This window comes from Mus caroli, chromosome 2, assembly GCF_900094665.2.
Source record: "Mus caroli chromosome 2, CAROLI_EIJ_v1.1, whole genome shotgun sequence".
Taxonomy (NCBI): domain Eukaryota; kingdom Metazoa; phylum Chordata; class Mammalia; order Rodentia; family Muridae; genus Mus; species Mus caroli.
The window spans coordinates 26,011,122-26,031,390 of NC_034571.1; the positions used below are offsets into that span (position 1 = coordinate 26,011,122).

The window sequence follows — 20,269 nt, forward strand, 5'->3', positions numbered from 1 at the left end:
GGTAGCCTGAAAATCGATCTGTAGACCAGGCTGGCCTTGAACTCACAGAAATCCACTTGCTTCTGCCTCTTGAGTGCTGGGATTGAAGGCATGCAACATAACAACCAGTTCTCTCTCTCTCTCTCTCTCTCTCTCTCTCTCTCTCTCTCTCTCTCTTTGGTTTTCCAAGACAGGGTTTCTCTGTGTAGCCCTGGCTGTCCTGGAACTCACTTTGTAGACCAGGCTGGCCTCGAACTCAGAAATCTGCCTGCCTCTTCCTCCCGAGTGCTGGGATTAAAGGCCTGTGCCACCATGCCGGGCTTTTTTTTTTTTTAAGATTTAATTAGTTATTTTATGTATATGAGTACACTGTAGCTGTCTTCAGATAGACCAGAAGAAGGCATCAGATCTCATTACAGATGGTTGTGAGTCACCATGTGGTTGCTGGGAATTGAATTCAGGACCTTTGGAAGAGCAGTCAGTGCTCTTAACCACTGAGCCATCTCTCCAGCCCCCAGCTCTCTTTTTCAAATTAAAAAAACATTGTGTGTGTGTGGGGGGGAGGGATACTGAAGAAATAGTTCAGAATTTAAGAGCTCTAGTTACTCTTTCTGAGGGTCTAGTTCATTTCCCAGCTCACAACTATCTACAACTCCAGGTCCACAGGAATCCTACACTCTTCTGACCTCCAGGCAGGTAAGTGGTGCACCGACATACATGCAGGCAAAGCACCCATACACATAATTTACTAAAGAAATTGTGTGCATGTGTGTGCAAATATGTGTAGCAATAACGTGTGTATAGGGGGCCCTGACCTAAAGGTCATTTGCTTTCCTTGATGGCTCTCCCCTGTATTCACTGAAGGTAGTCCAGTGAGTCAGTTTGCTGTCTAAACCTTGCACATTCCCGCCCCTCTTGGCAGCTCTTTCATGAATCCTGTGGATGCAAAAGCCAGAGCTCGTGCTCACAAGAGTGCTTTATTCTCTGGAGCATCAACAGCAAATTCACTTCTAGCAGAGTGAACTTCTTGAACCTTCAACTTCTGATCTTCCTGCTTCCACCTCTCAAATGCTGGGATTACTGGCATGTTTCCCCAAATCCAGCTACAAGGAGTGCTGAACCTGAAACCTGTTTTCGTGCATGCTAGCCAATGATTTTCATGGTTGCTCTTTTAAGTTCACACTCACAACTGAGTTTACCAACTGAGTTACCCCCTCAGCTCCTGTTTTTCATTTTCTATTGCTTTGAAATTGTGCAATTACAGAAATTCTACTTGGGGATGGGAGTGCGGGGGAGGGGAGGAATTTCAAGACAGAGTTTCTGTGTCACTCTTCCTGTCCTAGAACTCTGTAGGTCAGTCTGGCCTCGAGTTCAAAGATCCTCCTGCCTCTAGCTCCCGAGTACTGGGATTAAAGGCGTGAGCTACCACCGCCAGGCTTGCGAAAATTCTACAGTTTATGAACTTCCAAAGTCAAGGAAACCTTGAGCTGTATTTATTCCTCAGGCTCCTCCGAGAGGTATTTACTGAGCAACAGGGTCATTTCCATAAAGAAGGACTCGACATTGAACGAGACCACACCGGAGACTGAGTCTAGTTCAAACAGCTAGTTCAATCAACCAAACAACTGCACCGCAGTTAATGATAGGGAGTGAAAGAGATTGACAAGTGTATTCAGTAGACAGAAACTGAGGGCGGGAGACTCAGAGCCAGCGGGATCACTGACAGTCCCGCCGTCCTGACGCTCAAGGGACCGGTCGCCTAGCCTTAAAGAAGCCCCGCGTCACGTGACCCCTGGGCGGACCCAGCGCGGCCCCGCCCCCGCGGAACGCGCACGCTCCAAGTCCTGCTTCCTGCCGGAGGCTTTTGCCCAGCGCCCCGTGTCCCCGGAGGGAGGGGGGCGGTGGCGGTGGCGGCAGCTGAGGCTGCAGAAGCAGCTGGGGAGTCCGGAAGTCAACACCATGTCGAGTCTGCACAAGAGCCGGTAAGGAGACCTGAGGTCAAGACTGCACCCAGACCGCTCCGTCCAGGCCGGGCCTTCGCACAGAGAGAGCTGCTCAGCGCATGTGCGGCCAAGAACAGCCCCCTCCCCCGGCGGCGAGCCCCCAGAGTCCACCTTACGGTCTCATTGCCTGTGTGGCAGAGGCGAGAAGCAGAGATGCTTTTCTTACCTCAGTGTCACCTTTCTTTCTCTCTCACTCGGGACCTCTTTCCCTAGTGTCTCTCTTGTCCAGCCCCCTATTACCCTCCCCGCTTCCTCGCTCTAGGATCCGCACCTTCCCCCCGCCCCCAAATACCCCTGTCCCTGTGCTCCATGCTCATGAGAAACACCAGAGGACCCAGGTTCTCCAATCTGGCCTCTTAAATCCACCTCCTACCCCCACCCCAGGCACATCTTGCGGCGCCCGCTAAATTCTGGTCACTCCAGGACTAATTTTTAATCTTTTGTCTTTGCCTGAGGGCAGGCCCGAGAAGTCTGTGCCCCCTCCCCCTTACCCAGCCAAGACCTTCGGGAGCCGTGGGGAGATTGTACAAGTCCGTTGTCTGTGGATCCAATTACTCCTGGTTGCAGGAAGCTTGGTTGTGGAATTCGGGTAGTGGTGTGCTGTGTGTTGGGCTTGGCCGCAGCAAGTGCCCAGGAAATGCCAGCTCGCTAACAGTGGACGGTGCTTAATGTTAAGTTCTCACTTCAAACCCTTTGGATTAGAATACCTCTCATAGCTTTTCGTTGGCATGGCAGATCTTAGAGGAAGAAACTTGTATTGCCCACTTCCCTAAGCTGGTAGTTGGAGACCGTTGGGAGTTAAGGATCTTTGGGCTGGCTGCAAGAGTAGTCATTAAGCCTGTTACCTTGGCGTTTCCTTTTCTGCCCTTGAAGGATTGCAGATTTCCAGGATGTCCTGAAGGAGCCCTCCATTGTGTTGGAAAAGCTTCGAGAACTCAGTTTTAGTGGTAAGATGCACTTTTACTCAGGGTTTCCCTGGAAACCTGCCTGCCTGCAGAGAGCTGGGCCTCAGCTAGGGGCAGGAAATGATCCCCCAAATCCCTTGAAGTGGCCTGAAGACTGCACCGGTGGTAACCCTTTGAGCCTAGGGAAGGCCTCTCATCGTTTCTCAGCTCGTTTCTTGAGTTAAGGAAGTTGCAGGGTGGTTCCCAGATTCTCTTCTTGGCTTTGGATCCCAGCTGAGAGTGACCTTTGGTTAGTGTTAAAACTCAAGCCGTAGCGCACCAATTTTAAGGAATTGAACTTCCACCACATTTGACTTTGCCCTTCCCCAGGGTTAATGTTTTAGCACAGAGATAGCTGGATTGTCTGTAAAAACATCCCAAGATGTTTGTAGAGCTCCTATCTGCCTAGTAACTTTGCAAAGAAAGAATTTAAGTCGCCTGTGTCATGCAGATTGGGGGGGGGCTGGCGGTAATTGCCCCCTTGGTCAGGTGTCAGGGAAGCCACCCTCAGAGCCATTCTTATGAACTCCTGACAGCATTGCAGAAGTTGGCCTTCCCATTCTGGAGTGGTGTGGAGGCCCCAGAGGGGAAGCTGCCTGTGCTGATTGTGCAGAGCTTGGACTGCACATCACACCTGTCTTAATCCTGGTTGCTCTGTCTACAGATCCGTGTCTTTATCTGTAAGTGAGGACGATGCAGCTAATCTTCCATCCTTACTGGAGCTAAACTGGGAATTAAGTGAAATGGTGGTTGTCTGGCACAGAGCTCTCAACAGGACCAATGTGGAGAAGCCACAGAGCCATTGCTTATGTCTAGCACAGGACACAGACACAGGGGCATCAACAAATAGATAAGCTTTTGCCTGCCTGAGAACTTAAAGTCATACTCAGGCCTTTATGTAATTCCAGCTTCTGTGGGTACTATGGAGAAACCAGAGAGCCATTGTTTATAAGCAGCGACACTAATGCCTGCCCAGCATAGTGATTCACACCTTTAATCCCAGAACAAGAGGTAAAGGCAGGTGAATCTTTGTGAGTTCAAGGCCAGCCTGGTGGTCTACATAGTGAGTTCTAGCTCAGGCAGGGCTACATAGTGAGACCCTGTCTCAAAAAATAAAATGAAAGGAGCCTGTGGCTGGGCATATAGTTCAGTTTATAGAGCGTTTGCCTAGCGTCCCACTTTCCACTCAGCACCCTATATACTAGACACGATGGCAAAACCCACTTGCAATCCTGCCACTGAGGAGGCTGAGGCAGGAGGATCAGAAGTTCTGTCTCAGTTCCACAGTAACTTGGAGACCAGCTTAGGCCATATGAGACTCTGTCCCTCCCCTAAAAGAAGAGCCTGACTTTGAAAAGAGTGGTTGGTTGGTAAGGGCCCTTTGAAGAGGAATATCAAAGATGGGGAGGCTCAGAGTACAGACGCAGTTCTGGGCGGGAAGAGTTAGCATCTGCTTAGACATTTTCTTTTTTTTTTTTTTTTTTTTTTGTTTTTTGAGACAGGGTTTCTCTGTATAGCCCTGGCTGTCCTAGAACTCACTTTGTAGACCAGGCTGGCCTCAAACTCAGAAATCCGCCTGCCTCTGNCTCCCAAGTGCTGGGATCAAAGGCGTATACCACCATGCCCAGCTTGCTTAGACATTTCTTTGGTAGAGAATGGTTCCTAAAGTGTTTCCTGCCCACTCCACTCCCTGCCAGCTGGCTCCAAGGCATAGAGGTCTGGGGGGTTCTGGAACTCTGGCTTGGGGTGACCTTTGCCTGCTGTGTCCACAGGCATCCCCTGTGAGGGCGGACTGCGGTGCCTCTGCTGGAAGGTGGGTGTGCCTCGGGCGGGGCTTCTTGGTTCTGACTCCGTTGGATCTTGCATGGACCTCCTCCTGGCCTCTCCTCTTTGCTATTTTCCTGGCTTGTCTGAGGAAGTCTTTCTGAAAGTTGTGGGGTTTTGTGTTCTCTTGGCTTCCCCTCCAGGACTCCTTTGGGGATGGACTACTTCATTATGCCAGTAAAGATTTCCACTCGTTGGTACCAGGGAAGCCACCCTCAGAGCTGAGGTGGTGGCAGCCTCTGTTCCGGGTTACCAGCCCGTCGGTACCAAGTTCTCTTTTCATGTAGAACAGTCTGAGGAAAGCAGAGGACAGGGCTGAGTTGGGCTAGGAGGAGGGAGGCCACTGTCCAGGATGGGGACAGGCATGTCGCCAGAGCTGTGCCGTTCTCTGTGCAGATCCTCCTGAACTACCTCCCTCTGGAGAGAGCCTCGTGGACCTCCATCCTGGCCAAGCAGAGGTGAGACCTACGGTCAGGACAGCCTCACACGGAGCCTCCCGTGAGTGCCTCTCGGTGGGACCACCAAGCATCTTTTCTCTGCACTTCTCTCCTGCAGGGGGCTCTATTCGCAGTTCCTGAGAGAGATGATTATCCAGCCTGGCATCGCCAAGGCCAACATGGGTGTATTCAGGGAGGATGTGACCTTTGAGGACCATGTGAGTAGGGTTCATGTAAGCATGGGCTGAGCTGAGCATAGGTGGGGGCAGAGGCTTGAATCAACCAGGACCCCTTGCTGGAGGACAGGTGCAGCCTGGCCTGCATTCCTGTGTGCGTCCTCCCCCCTTCTGCACCGGCTTGCCCCCGCTTGGAAACAGTGGTGTCTCCCTGCTTGCACTAGGCACAAGGGAACCACAGGAGCTCAGGCCTAGTTCATAACATAGGCAATGACTATAGTCCTAAGAGTGCTGTGGGAGTTGCTCTGCACCAGGAGCTCCTAGGGCATGGTCTCTGGAAACCTGACTAGTCCAAGAGTGAGTAAGAGTGTGTGTGTGTGTCTGTGTGTCTGTGTCTGTGTCTGTGTCTGTCTATCTCTTGGTTTTTATGAGACAGGGTTCTGTGTGTAAAGCTGTCCTGGAATTTGCCCTCAGACCTCTGCCTCCTAAGCTCTGAGATTTAAGTTGTGCATCACCAACCACCACTTGGCTCGTTTTTGGTTTTGGTTTTTTTAAATAAAAGGCTAATTTTAAAAATTATTTCTAGCTTCATTTGTTTTATGTATATGAGCATTTTGCTTACATGTGTATATGTGCACTACATGCATGCTTGATCAGGAGACGGTATCATATCCCCTGGAACTAGAGTTACAGATGGTTGTGAGCTACCGGGTGGTGCTGGGTTCTGAGGTCCTTTGTTAAGAGTGGTAGTACATAGCCGGGCGTGGTGGTGCACGTCTTTAATCCCAGCACTTGGGAGGCAGAGGCAGCGGATTTCTGAGTTCGAGGTCAGCCTGGTCTACAAAGTGGGTTCCAGGTCAGCCAGGGCTATAGAGAAACCCTGTCTTGAAAAACCAAAACCAAAAAAAAAAAAAAAGAGTCGTAGTACATGCGCCACACTATATGTGGTGGTGCACGACCTTAATTCTTCCACTCAGGAGACAGAGGCAAGCGATCTAGAGTGAGTTCCAGGACAGCCTGGGCTACACAGAAACTCTGTCTCAAAAAACCTAACTGACTGACTGACTACATAAGTAGTATATGCTTTTAAAGACTCATTAATCTCTCTCGTCTTTTTAAGACAGACTCTTGTGTATTTTTGTGCTGGCCTGAGACTTGGAGTATTTTTGTCTTCTTTTGTTTGTTTTGTTTTGTTTTGTTTGTTTGTTTTTTGAGTGGGGTTTCTCTGTATAGCCCTAGCTGTCTTGCAACTTGCTCTATAGATCAGACTGGCCTCAGAGATGTTGCCACAGAGAACCACCTGCCTCTGTCTCCCTAAGTACTGGGGTTAATGTTAATGGTGTCTGACACTATCACCTGGCTCTGGGACTCAGTTTATAGTCAAGAGTGACACTGAACTTGAAACATTTTTTAAAAAATTAATTGTTAGTATGTGTATGGATGCCAGGGTGGGCACATGTCATGGTGCATGCATAGAGGTGAGAGGACAACTTTGAGTCAGGTCCTGTCTTCCCCCATGGGTCTTGGGGACTGAACTTAGGTCTTTATGCTTGTGCAGTTGGCTTCTTTAACCACTAAGCCATCTTGCAGGCTGGAAATGGGTTTGTTTGTTTGTTTGTTTGTTTGTTTGTTTGTTTTGAGACAGGATCTTGCTATGTAGCTCAGGCTTTCAAACTTGCAGCCTTCCTGCTTTGTTCCCTTGAATAGGTCCTGGCTTTCCCTCTGGCTAAATGTTTGTTTACCTTTTTATGACCTTGGAGTCTAAGGACAGGCTCTCCAGGGTGGCAAGCAATCGTTCCTCAGGAGCTATACAGTTCTCGTTTGTGGTCCTAGGATTGTATAGTTGAAGAAAGAGCTGGGCAGACATGGAGACCCATGTCTGTAGACTTTATAGGACAAGAAGTGGAGCTGGGCTGGCCTCAGAGCCAATCCTCCGAAGTTGGAGTTGACTACTCAAAGCTTGGGTAGAAAATGAGATGGTGTTCATTCATTCAGTCAACAAACCTACTTACCTACCTACCTTTCTTTCTTTCTTTCTTTCTTTCTTTCTTTCTTTCTTTCTTTCTTTCTTTCTTTCTTTCTTTCTATCTCTCTCTCTCTCTCTCTCTTGTTTGTTTGTTTGTTTGTTTGTTTGTTTGTTTTTTCAGGACAGGGTTTCTCTGTATAGCCCTGGCTGTCCTGGAACTCACTTTGTAGACCAGGCTGGCCTCGAAATCGGATATCTGCCTGCCTCTGCCTCCCAAGTGCTGGGATTAAAGGTGTGCGCCACCACCACCCGGCCTCAGTCAACCTTTCAACAGTGCTCAGTGAGGGATTGCCACAGACAAACTTGTAGCTGGGGCACTGCCAAGTGCACTGTCTGCCACCCAGCATGTGCTCAGAGCAGGCTGCAAGGCTTGTGGCTGACTGTGCAGTATGGAAGTGTCGCCACGGTACCTGGGAAGCATTGGGAAGCCCGTGCTTGCTGTGTCCTCTGGGTGGACTGAGCTTGTCTCTAGATCAAAGCCAGGGCTAACGGCATTTGGTCTGAGGCCCTGCCTGGTTCTTGGACACGGCATCTGCTTCTCCCTCTCTTCACAGCCCCTGAACCCAAACCCTGACAGCAGGTGGAACACATATTTTAAGGACAATGAGGTGCTACTCCAGATTGACAAAGATGTCCGGTAAGAGGCTCCCAGGGGCTTCTGCTGCTGGGGGCCTGCTGTGGGGACTGGGGGAAGGCTTTGTGGGGTTTGTGCCACAATGTGCTGGAACCTATTTGTCTGGTTTAGTTGTAGCCTCCCCTCAACTATTTGACTTTGTGCAGGTGACCCAGGCTCTCATATATGATTTATCTGGAAGTAGAAGTGACATAGCTCAGGTTAGCGGTGTGTGCAATATAGAAATGTTATGCTGCTTATTACACAGGACAGCAGCCTTTGAAGAAGGGCCCTGGGAGCCAGTCCCTCTCCTCACTGAGCTGCCTGCCTGAGTCCTCTCTGGCACACACTCCTTGTTTAGACAGGAAAGTCATGCAGAGCAGACTCAGCAGCCTTTCATGGAATCTCTCTCAGGCCCAATTCTGCCTGCGTGGCACAGGCCAATTGCACCCATGTGAGGAAGGCTGGAGGCTTATGTGAGGAGTCAGATAGTCAACCTGGCAACACCTATGGGATTTGCACAGGTTCCCAGTGCTGTGGGGATGAAAAGCTGGTGCTCTGAGAGAATAGGGGCCTCAGTTTAGAGGAGGTGACTGAGCAAGAGATGCCAGTCGTGAGGAGAATGGGAAGAGCTTTCTAGCCTAAGGAACTGATGCAGGAGTGCCCTGAGGCTTGGGGTACCGTCCAGGAATCCTCTCCTTTAGTTTCCTGAGTGCCACTTCTCTGTCCAGATCCTTCCAGATAACCTCCGGATGCCAGAGGGGCGGTCACCAGGCTCTGCTGCCTTTCTGCTCAGACTGGCGTTGGAGTAGCCCTGCCCATACATAATATGATGTGGGCCAGGTTTAGGTCAAGAGTCCCATCCTGTAGTAGTTTTGTGGAGGGATTAGGGGCTCAGGTTCTGTTCATTGGTGATGGCAGTAGGTGGTCAAGGTTTCCCAAGGGCCAGGAAACAGTGTGCTGGGCCTAGGAGCTTTGAGGAGTACACGTGCATGCCTGCCCTGTCACACTCCAGATCCAAGCCACCCTCCTAATGTTCCATGCATCTCTCCGTGCCAGCGGAGGGCATTCTGTGATAAATTATCACAGGCAGGCCTTATACATTGCATACATCTAGAGACATGCATGGAAATATATGATTCTCTTGTTGGGGATTGAACTCAGGACTTGACCCTTAGATCCACACATGCCAGGCGAGTGCTCTGCCACCAAGTGGCATCCTCAGCTCCACACAAATGCTTTTGTCAAGAAGTGTCTGTGGTCTGTGAGAATTTGGCTGTGTGCCATAGAAACACTTAAAATATTTACACGTGTTCCTTTTCATAGACACATATGAAGTAATCGTGCAGATGCCATTTCTACTGCCTTTTTAAAAACCGGGTCTCTTGGGAAAACTATTATTATTTTAGTTTTTTGAGACAAAGTCTCACACTGTGTGGTTTGGATCTCACTTTGTAGCTGAAGCTGGCCTTGAACTCAGGGCAATCCCCCTGCCTTAGACCTCCCAAGTACTTGATTACATGTGTGAGCCACCATACCCAGCTGTGATGTTACAATTACAAACAAGCAAAGGGTTGAAGGGGTAGCTTAGTGGTAGAGCACTTGTCTAGTGTGGACCTAGGTTAGTCCTCAGCACTGTAAAATAAGTAGATCAACCATTTCTGAGGATGCCTGAGGCTGCCTGGCTGGAACCTCCACCCTGACTGATAGCATTTTTTCCATTCCAATAGGAGGCTGTGCCCAGATATATCTTTCTTCCAAAGAGCCACTGAGTACCCCTGCCTGCTCATCCTGGACCCGCAAAATGAGTTTGAGACCCTTCGTAAGCGGGTGGAGCAGACGACACTGAAGTCTCAGACAGTGGCCAGGAATCGAAGTGGGGTCACAAATGTAAGAGCCAGTTGGGGATCTGAGACAGTTTTCTTTTTAAAGATTTATTTATTCTGTTTGAATGTTTGCCTCTGTGTGTGTGTGTGTGTGTGTGTGTGTGTGTGTGTGTGTGCATGTGTGCATGTGCATGTCTAGTGCCTGTAGAGGTCAAAAAAAAAGGCATCAGATCTCCTGGAACTGGAGTCATGGATGGTTGTGAGTGCTGTGCTGGGAATCGAACTCTGGTCCTCTACAAGAACAAGTGCTCTTTCATGCTGAGCCATCTTTCCAGCTCCCTGGGGTCTTCTCCCCCCCCCCCTTTAAGATTTATTTATTTGTGAGTATTCTATCTGCTTGTTTGCCTGCATGCCAGAAGAGGGCATCAGATTTTATTTTACATAGTTGTAAGCTACCTTGTCCTTGCTGGGAATTGAACTCAGGACCTCTGGAAAAGCAACCAGTGCTCTTAACCACTGAGCCATCCATTTCTCCAGCCCATGGGGCTTTTCCTTACAGGCTGTCCGTTCCTGTCTCCTTTGGTGCACTGGCCACAGGGCACTGGGTGCTTTCTGAAGGTTGCTGTCAGGCCTTTTGTTGTAGTTCCAGCCGGGCATGTGAACTACAGGCCAGGCGCTGTCCTCATCTCAGGCGCTTCTGTTAGAGGTAGAGTGGAGACAGTTCTGAGGGATGTCCCAGTGTGGTGCGAGCAGCGGTGGAACAGCTAGCCGTCCATCCAGGTGTGGGCCTCAGAGGCTGCAGCAGATCTAGACAACAGGAGGTGAAGGACAGAGCAGAAGAGCTGCCTAAGTATTATGGAAAGCATGTGCCAAGTCCTCAGATATGAGAGAGTGCCAAATGTTCCAGAGTGGGGCTGGGCTAGTGATTCTGCTGCAGAGACAAAAGCCCTCTGACTGAGCCCCCAGTGACCACTGGGCCTCCTCCTCTTCCAACAGGCCATCCCGTTACCCACCATGCTGCACACGTGCCAACCATGCCCCTCCTGGACACCCTGGAGGAAGTCACTCACTGCTTCTTAGTCCCAGGGCTGGTGGCTTGGGATTTGCGTTGACTGTTGAAACTTATTTACTGTGTAAATATAATTTGTCACCTTTTTTTTTTTTTTTTGAGAAGAAAAAACTTTAACCCAAAAATAAACAAATAAAATGCTGGGCTGTGGTAAACCATGCATTTAGTCCCAACATTTGGAGGGCAGAGGCAAGCAGATCTCTGAATTTCATACCAGCCTAATCTACAGAATGAGTTCTAGGACAGCCAGAGAAACCTCGTCTCAAAAAACAAAACTTTGCCGGGTGTGGTGGTGCACGCCTTTGATCCTAGCACTTGGGAGACAGAGGCAGGTGGATTTCTGAGTTCCAGGATAGCCTGGTCTACAAAGTGAGTTCCAGGACAGCCAGGGCTACACAGAGAAACCCTGTCTCGGAAAAACCAAAACCAAAAAAAACAAAAAACAAAAAAACCAAACAACCAAAACCAAAATCTCTTTATTATTGTACAAGGGATCTGGATGGGAAGTAGAGATATAGCAGGCCTGCACTGCCCTGATTAACGTCCTGTGCCCATTCTGATGGCCGTGAATGTGCCAAAGGTGCCATTACCGCATCAGGGTTTCTCCAGTGTCCCCTGACAGCTTCCAACTCCTGTCTTCAATCCTGAGACAGGGGGAGGTACCAAACAGCGCCCTGGCCACCATAGCACAACTCATGACAAAGCCCATCCTCACACAGCAGGAGGAGCCAGGCTGGGACTGCCTATAGGGACATAGCCACTGGCATCTCCTTCACCACCATATCACTCAGCTCAACATCTCACAACAAAAGCTTAATTTATCATTTGTATCATGGCAAAAAAAAAAAGAGGGCCCCTATGGCTAGAAGCACTGAGACATGAGGGAAGGTGCTGGAAGGTTCCAGAAGAGTTGGCAGTGGGAGGGAGGGTCAGACAGGCCTTTGTCCAGGTGGCTGGTGGGCCCGATGAGTGTTGTGAGCAGGCAGCAGCTTTTGGTTCAGGTGTCCTCATGCCTGGCAAGGATGTCACAAAGGCAGCTGCAGGCCTTTGTGCAGGCATGCCAGAGGCTGGGTTAGAGCAGGACATGGCACAGAAGGGGGCTGTGCTGGGTACCCTTCCTGAGCGTTGTTGAGCTCCAAGATCTAGCAGACCCTGCCACTTGTGGCAGATGGTATGCACCCCATCTCCACTCCCCAAAATGAGGTGTATGACCTTATTTCTACATAGACCCATTGCTCTGGGACCTGTAGCAGTGACTTGTTCCCACATGTCACTGGCTTTCTTCTTTGGGAAGGCCCTGCTCTGAAGCCTCCCCAGCAGGGAATGAAGGACTGCACAGATCTCTCTGAGTTGCTAACTACTCAGGGTGTTGATGGGTGCAGTCAGAGCAGGTGCCGTCTCTCCTGGTCCCATGCACCTGCTGCAGGGTTGAGATCCACTGGAGTTGTGCAGAGCGCTGGCTTGGTGAAGGAACCGTGGCTCACTTGTGCATCCGTCTTGCGTGGATGCTGGATAAAGGCCCAGCTCTATTGATTCTTTTGCTGTAGCTTTGAATATGAGGGTCAGGCTCTTCCCGTTTTACCTTTGGAACTGGTCTCAGTCCAGGATCCACCCAAGCTTCATCCCTGGGACTCTAGACCTGTGGTAGGGTGGCTTAAGTCAGCCTTCTGTGTGACTCTGTTCTTTTTCCTCTCTGTAATCTGGATATGATCATTTCTGTGGAACTGCAGGAGGAAACGAGGTCATGGAAAGTAGGTTCTTGGAAAGCTGGGAGCACTGGGCCTTCCTGGGAGACATCCTGCTCTAGTGGCTTGGCCAAAGGCTCTGAGCTAGCCAGTCCAGGCTCAGGTCTATGTGAGCCTCAGTTTTCTCCTCTTGAAATATTCAAAGGTAGTGTCATGGCTCTAAGCCTGTAATGTGAGGCAGGAGGATCAGCTCAGGGTCACCCTCAGCTGTATGACGAGTTTGAAGTCCAGCTTGGGCTATACCCAACTCTGTTTAAAGAAGAAAAGAAAAGAGAAGAAAAAGAAGATGGCTTTGAGAAGTGTGTAGGACTGTTGGAAGAGTGCGGTCTGCTCCTGAGGCGCGTGTGTTTCTGTCTTATATGTGTGCTGTGAATGTTGAGGTAGCTCGGACTCCCTGTACTGTGTTCTAAGACTCACAGTCTCTGCGGGGGTGTCCCCTGCAGTCCCCCAGCTCTGTAGCCACTGCTGGCACAGGCCAGGGACAGCTGAGGCATCAGAATCCCCCGAGTTTTCTGAGATTCTACAGAGCAGCTGAGGTTTCAGACCCTTCTCTCGTTTTCAGCTGGTTTTTGTGTAGTCCAGGTTGGCCTAGAACTCTCATATATAGCTGAGGCTGGTTTTGAACTCCTGAGACTCCTGCTTCTGCCTCCCAGTGCTGAGATTTACGGGTCTGCACCACTACATACAGCCAAGTCTTTCTTCTCATTACAACTGAAGTTTGTTTCCAACTGAAGTTTGTTTTTATTTTTTTAAGATTTATTTATTTTATGTATATGAGTACACTGAGCTGTACAGATGGATGTGAGCCTTCATGTGGTTGTTGGGAATTGAATTTTTAGGACTTCTGCTCGCTCCGGTCAACTCCGCTTGCTCAGTCCCTGCTTCCTCCAGCCCAAAGACTTATTATTATACATGGGTACACTGTAGCTGACTTGAGATGCACCAAAAGAGGGCATCAGATCTCATTACCGGTGGTTGTGAGCCACCATGTGGTTTCTGGAATTTGAACTCAAGACCTTCGGAAGAGCAGTCAGTGCTCTTAACTGCTGAGCCATCTCTCCAGCCCCACAACTGAAGTTTAAAAAAAAAAAAAACACAAAAGACAGAAAACCATACATTTTATGTATATAGCTAGATATGCTAGATATATACATGCATATGTATAGGTTACCCCTGTGTGTAACCACCAGTCTAGCGTAGGATTTCTCACTACAGGAAATTCTTTCTCTTCCTTTCTCCACCTCTGTTTATTTTGCTTTTGTTTTTCAAGATGGTTTTTCTATGCAACCTCTGGCTGTCCTGGAACTCTCTCTGTAGACCAGGCAGGTCTCAAACTCAGAGATCCACCTGACTCTGCCTCCTGAGTGCTGGGATTAACGATGGGCACCATCACCACCTGGTATAACCTCTGTTTGGTTGGTTTAGTTTGGTTTGGTTTTAAGATAGCCTTGGCTGGCCTCAGACTCTCAGAGTTCTGCTTGCCTTTGCCTCTCAAGTACTGGGACAGAAGGAGCTGTGTTCTATCATGTCTGTTGTAACCTCTGCTTTTAGCCTAGTGTAACTGGAAATCTCCTCCTGCTTCATTGGCCTGCCTGTTCCTTGGGCCGGACATGTTCCTCCTGCCCTTTCTTGCCCATAAGCTAGGATACTGTCAAGCTGGGCTTACTGGAAACATTTGTCCTGCTAACAGGCTCTCCCTTCTCTCCAGATGAGCTCCCCGCACAAGAACAGTACGCCTTCAGCCCTGAACGAGTATGAGGTGCTACCCAATGGCTGCGAAGCCCACTGGGAGGTGGTGGAGCGCATCCTGTTCATCTATGCCAAGCTCAACCCTGGCATCGCTTATGTGCAGGGCATGAATGAGATCGTGGGCCCCCTCTACTATACTTTTGCCACTGACCCTAACAGCGAGTGGAAAGGTAGACAAGCTCTTAGCTACCTCAATCTCCCCTTGCTGGCTTCCTAGAGAAAGGAAATGGGGCTGGATTGACCGATAGGCTGTATGGGGCTCTGAAGCCTCATCCGCTCTTATACATCTCTGCTCATGTCAGAACAGAGGCTGGCGGGATTGCATCTGAAACCCTTTCCAGCTCTGCTTTTCTGAGTTCTGCTTCTTAAGGATCTGTTGACGCCTTTGACTTGTGGTAGAGTAGATGGTCATGATGCACTGAGAGGGGGGGTTCATTACCACAGCGCATGTAGGCTGCTGAGTGGACCCTGTGCCTAGGTGAGCCCAAAGTGCCGAAGGCGTTAGGGGTGGACAGGAGCCAGGGGCAGTTTGGTGACACTCATAAGTGGGGCAAATGTCTTCTGGGTGAGAGGTGAGGCAGGACTCCAGAACACCTCACGTTCCTTTGTCCACTCATACCCCAATGTCTGTCCCAGAGCACGCTGAAGCAGATACCTTTTTCTGCTTCACCAACCTCATGGCTGAGATCCGGGACAACTTCATCAAGAGCCTGGATGACTCCCAGTGCGGTATCACCTACAAGATGGAAAAGGTGTACTCCACCTTGAAGGATAAGGATGTAGAGCTCTACCTGAAGCTGGTGAGGACCTGACTCATGGGCAGGACGCACAGGCCAGGGACACAGTAGTTCTGCCTTGAATGTGGGGGCTGGAAGTGGCTGTAGTTGAGCAATGTTGGGCTGGCCCAGCTCCAGGGAGCACTGACCCATGTGCTGAGACAGGCCTGGGAGGCCTGGCAGCTGAGCGTAGAAGACATTAAATAGGCTGGGAGTGTGAAGTTAAGAATGGTACTTACAGGCTGAACGTGATGGTGCATGCTTTCAGCCTTGTAAGCCAGGAGTATGTAATGAGACCTTGTCTCAAAAAACAAATCCAAGCCGGGCGTGGTGGCGCACGCCTTTGATCCCAGCACTTGGGAGGCAGAGGCAGGCGGATTTCTGAGTTTGAGGCCAACCTGGTCTACAAAGTGAGTTCCAGGACAGCCAGGGCTATACAGAGAAACCCTGTCTCGAAAAACCAAAAAAAAAAAAAAACAAATCCAGCCTTGAGAGGCAGGAGCAGGTGGATCTCTGAGTTCCAGGACAGCCAGCGATCCACAGAGAAACCCTGCCATGAAAAAAAAAAACAAAAAGGAAGAAAAGAGTGTTGCCAGCAAGATGGCCGAGCAGGTGAAGGTGCTGAAGGCCACGCCCAGCACATTCAGAGATCTGGTGGCCTCTGCTTTCCAAGTGCTGAGACTGAAGGGGTGTGCTGCCACCTGCCAGCTGAAGCTTGCATTTGTTTGTTTGTTTGTTTTTCGAGACAGGGTTTCTCTGCATAGCTTTGGCTGCCTCTGCCTCCCAAGTGCTGGGATTAAAGGCATGTGCGACCACTGCCCGGCAGCTTACATTTTTTAAGCAAACACAGAATTCTGGGGTTTTTTTTGTTTTTTGTTTTTTTTTTTTTTTGAGACAGGGTTTCTCTGTGTAGCCCTGGCTGTCCTGGCACTCACTCTGTAGACCAGGCTGGTCTCAAACTCAGAAATCCGCCTGCCTCTGCTGGGATTAAAGGCGTGCACCACTAACGCCCGGCTTTTTTTGGTTGAATTTTTTTTTTTTAAGAGTTCTGTTTTTTTACTGTGTGGTGTATACTTTGTTACCACCCTGTGTGGCACACAGGGTACTGCTCTCTTGCGGATCCCTCCTCTATAGGGTTGTTCTGTGGTTATGTGAGCTGAGCACAGGTACAGTGCCTGGTACTGGCCTTCATGCTGGTCCACAGAGCCAAGGGGGAGGAGATGCATGAGTTGACATCATCTCCAAATCGAAAGCCTAGTGTGAAATTCAGGAGTTTTAGTGTGCCTTGAAGAAATAACAACATTGGCTGGAATTGCCGTGTTAGTGGACCCAGGCTCTGTACGGCCCCTTTGAGGGCCCTGAACCGGGCTTGCTCCCAGGCTGTGTCTTGTTTAAACAGCTGACGTGCGCTCCCTGACACACCCCTCTGTCCCCCAGCAAGAGCAGAGTATCAAGCCTCAGTTCTTTGCCTTCCGATGGCTGACATTGCTGCTGTCCCAGGAGTTCTTGCTGCCTGATGTCATCCGTATCTGGGACTCCCTCTTTGCTGATGGCAACCGATTCGATTTCCTCCTCCTGGTCTGCTGTGCTATGCTCATGTGAGTGGGGCCATCCTTAAGAGAAGCTGGGGGGTGGAGGTGGAGGAGTACCCAGTCCTGAGTGGTGAGCAGGGGCCACCCTCCACAGCTAGAGTACACCCGAACCTGTGCGCACCCAGGGCCCAGCACTGTGGCTCCTTGTTTCCCTGCAGACTGATCCGGGAGCAGTTGCTGGAGGGGGACTTCACTGTCAACATGCGACTTCTACAGGTACTGGTTGGTGGCACGAGGCCAGTCTCAGACACTGGCAGGCTGGGGCCAGAAACAGGACCACATACTGCACATTCAGGGTCCAGACCCCTGGAACGCATCCGGTTTGGGCCTGAGTTGAGTCCTGGTCCTCACAGACCTTGAGTGTAGTATATGGGAGTTATTGATTTGTCTCAGGCCAGAGAGGTGTGTGTCGGGTCTGACAGTCAGCCTGGCATCCATATCTGTTCTGCTCTGCTTCTCATGTGACTTGAGCCAAGTGACTTTGTCTCTAGGCCTTGGTGCTTCTCCAACACCTGGCCTAGGGTTGGTTTGCAATAACCTCACTAGCTAGGTCTGTAAGGCGGGCATAATCACAATATCCCTCCTTGGGCCTCCTGAAGTGACTAGAGAACTAAGGGCTATGTTGCCTGAGCTAGCACCATGCTGTTAATAGGTGTGGCCCCAGCTTCTGTGTCAGACGTGGGGGCTAAGGCCTTTGGGTACCATGGTTCTAATACAGGCTGTGAAACCCTTTGGACCTTGGGACGCAGAACCTTAGTGACTTGCAGTGTTTGGGGCAGGCTGCTCTGGGTGTCTGGTACACCATGGTCCCTGCCCCTGGTGCCATTCTATGGTAACGGGTCTCTGGGAAGGTGGTGGGTGTGGCAAGTGGAGCAAAGTGGATGCTGCTCCAGGAGCATGACCTGGCTTTCGCTTTCCAGGATTACCCCATCACAGACGTCTGCCAGATCCTACAGAAAGCCAAGGAACTCCAAGACTCGAAGTAACATGGTAGCAGGGGCCCAGCATTGGAAGAGCAGCCACTGTGCTCGCTCCGCACCCTTGTTTTGGGGACACAAAGGAGCCTGTGGGAAAGCCAGCCTGAAGGGAAGCTGCAGTCCCGGCCAGCTCCAGGTCTTCCCAGCCTGGTTCCCATGGTCCAGGGTGCTCCTGGAGCACACCGCGATGCACTCCTTCCCAGTGCTCAGCCCTGCCACACTCCCTGCACCTCAGCCCTGGGACCCTCCACCCAGACTGCTCAGCAGGGCCAGAGCTCCTGAACTGGCTTCCTGGGGCTGGGGCCATTTGGGGCCTAGGAGGCTGACAGGGTCTTGCCATGCCTCTGCCCAGTAGCTCCTCACCCCTGTGCTTTCATCTTCCCTGAGTCCTGGTCAGGGGAGGCAATTAGCTAATGGGCCAGAAACAACTTCTGAGTGTTGGTGCTCAGGCTGCCTGGGGAAGCACCTCAGAAGAGCTGAGTGACTGCCAGTTCTAGGGCCACCATTTGTCTCTGTCAGGTGTGTTTGCTTGTGGCCGGTAGGGCTGTCTCCCGGGTCTCTGCTTGTGTGTGTGTATGTGTATTCATGTGTGTTCACACATGCCCTGGCAGTGGGGTGAGGGTGTGTGGGAACCCTCTAAGGCCCTGCTTCCCCTCTGTGTCTACCTCTGCCTGTCCCTTTCTTCCTTTGCCAGAGGCGTGTGTGGCTCCTGCTGTCTTTCTTCTGTTTGTCCTCTTTACCCTGGCTCTCTTCCCTCTCTCCTCCCCTCTGCTCCCTGGGGCCAGCATTCAGGAGTGTAGCTTAGTGAGAGCCCTAGAGGCCAACTTTATTGGCATCCTGTTCCCATCCCCAGCCTGAGGCCTCCAGGTCCTCTTGTTAGAGCAGGAATCCCCAGTACCTGCTCCAGGAAGCCAAGTGCTGCTGACAATGGCAGCCTGTGATGCTTTGAGCCTCTCGCCCATTTTCTACTCAAGAATGGAGAAAGGAGGGATGGGGAGAGCCTTCAGTTGGAGAGTAAGACACCCTGGCTGCTGTGTGCCTGGGAGTTGCCATTTCAGGAGAGCTGTCATCTCCTTGATGGCCATGTTCCCACCTGGTGTGTGCAGGTCTCATCAAGGGCAAGGGACCAAAGAAAGCTTCTCTGGGTCCAGGGTGGCTAAACTGGAAGGCCTAGAGCCTCACAGTACCAGAGGGCTACCTGTGCCATCTGCACCCATGGGAGGCGGAGCAGGGAGGCGGGGAGGCAGGGGGAAGGCTGTGGAGGTGCTGGCCTTCTGGTCATGTGCTTGATCTATCTTCTGGCTTTGGGGCTGGGTTCCCTGAACCCTGTAGACTTTCTGACCATGTTTCTTCTGGAGGTCAGGTGGCTTGAGTCCTGAAGGCAGGTTGGCAGCAAGGGCTCTTACCTTCTCCAGAGACTGGCCAGCAGGAGCGAGGCTCCAGCAGCTGGCACCTGAAGCCTTCGTGAGAGCAGTGGGCAGGGCTGCCTCCTTCCCAGGCCATTGCTTTAGCCAGGTTGGGTTGAGCGCTGCTGGGACTCTACCTGCCTTTTTACTACCTTCTCTCTCAATACACAACACCTGGGAGGTATTTTACTATTTATTTGAACACAGGCTAGCTATTTATTGCAGACTGGCAAGTGACCTGGGACTGTGGGTGGGGAGGAGTGGCCAGGATGCTAAAGGAGTTGGAGATATGGATTGTCTTACTTCCCAAGGTTAACCCTGACATCCTCTCCCCGTTCCTGCCTGAGAGGGCTGCCAGCTTTACCCTAGAGCCGAGTATAAAGGAGGCCATATACACTCCCGCCATCTTGACGTCCCCAGACCTAGGACTTGGTAGCTGGTAGCTCAGCCCAGCAATGATCCCTTTGTTGACTGGGACGCAGCAAATGCTGCCCTGGACGCGGATGCATTCCTTCTTGCCTGCCTCCCCTACCCCACCCCTTGCCCCCTTTCCTGGGACCATGCTACTGGAATCACTGCATCTGATTTGTTTCTGTGGGAGACCTGCATCCTGTGCCCACCACTTGGTCCTTGAGATGAAGGCCAAGGACATGGAGACTTTGTCTTGGGTAGGGTGGCTCCGCAGATGGGTGCTGCCTGAGGGAAGGATCTGCCCTTGATTCTTAAGGGGGAACCCGAGCCTGCACACCTGCAGCTCATTTGGGAGCAGCTCCCAGGAGCTCAGCAGGCCAGGGTTGTTGATGAGTTGTCCTTAATAAACTGTGTGCTCTTTACCATGCGTGTTGGTGCTGTGGTGTCTGGACTTGAGACTTTGGAGGAGAGAAAACAATTGGAGCAAGGACAGAGTCAAAGTCCCTTATAGTGTTCTAAGACAGACCAGGAAATGCTTGCCAAGAGACTTGCAGTTCAGCTGTGGCTAGCCAGAGATGGCCTTAGGAAGGAGGTGTTGTGCCTGTCACACATTATTATTAATCTTTTTTTTTTTTTTTTTTTTTTGGTTTTTCGAGACAGGGTTTCTCTTTATAGCCCTGGCTGTCCTGGAGCTCACTTTGTAGACCAGGCTGGCC

The 20,269-nt window shown here is 50.8% G+C and overlaps 1 protein-coding gene and 1 pseudogene across 2 annotated transcripts; one reads left to right on the forward strand and one right to left on the reverse strand.

Annotated features, from left to right (window-relative positions):
- Positions 1-1,807: 1,807 nt before the first annotated feature.
- Tbc1d13 (TBC1 domain family member 13) lies at positions 1,808-19,971 on the forward strand. Of its 2 annotated transcripts, XM_029474229.1 has the most exons (13): positions 1,809-1,961; positions 2,856-2,929; positions 3,463-3,606; positions 4,699-4,739; positions 5,147-5,208; positions 5,306-5,405; positions 7,944-8,026; positions 9,733-9,892; positions 14,351-14,561; positions 15,028-15,191; positions 16,605-16,765; positions 16,918-16,975; positions 17,680-19,971. In XM_029474229.1, the coding sequence occupies exons 6-13, from the start codon at positions 5,334-5,336 to the stop codon at positions 17,743-17,745; spliced, it is 975 nt and encodes a 324-aa protein (XP_029330089.1). In that variant the 5' UTR covers positions 1,809-1,961; positions 2,856-2,929; positions 3,463-3,606; positions 4,699-4,739; positions 5,147-5,208; positions 5,306-5,333; the 3' UTR covers positions 17,746-19,971. The 2 variants fall into 2 exon arrangements, with proteins under 2 accessions (XP_021011883.1, XP_029330089.1); XM_021156224.2 differs by lacking the exon at positions 3,463-3,606 and having other exon boundaries at positions 1,808-1,961.
- On the reverse strand, positions 11,435-11,664 carry LOC110289289 (annotated as a pseudogene).
- Positions 19,972-20,269: the final 298 nt, after the last annotated feature.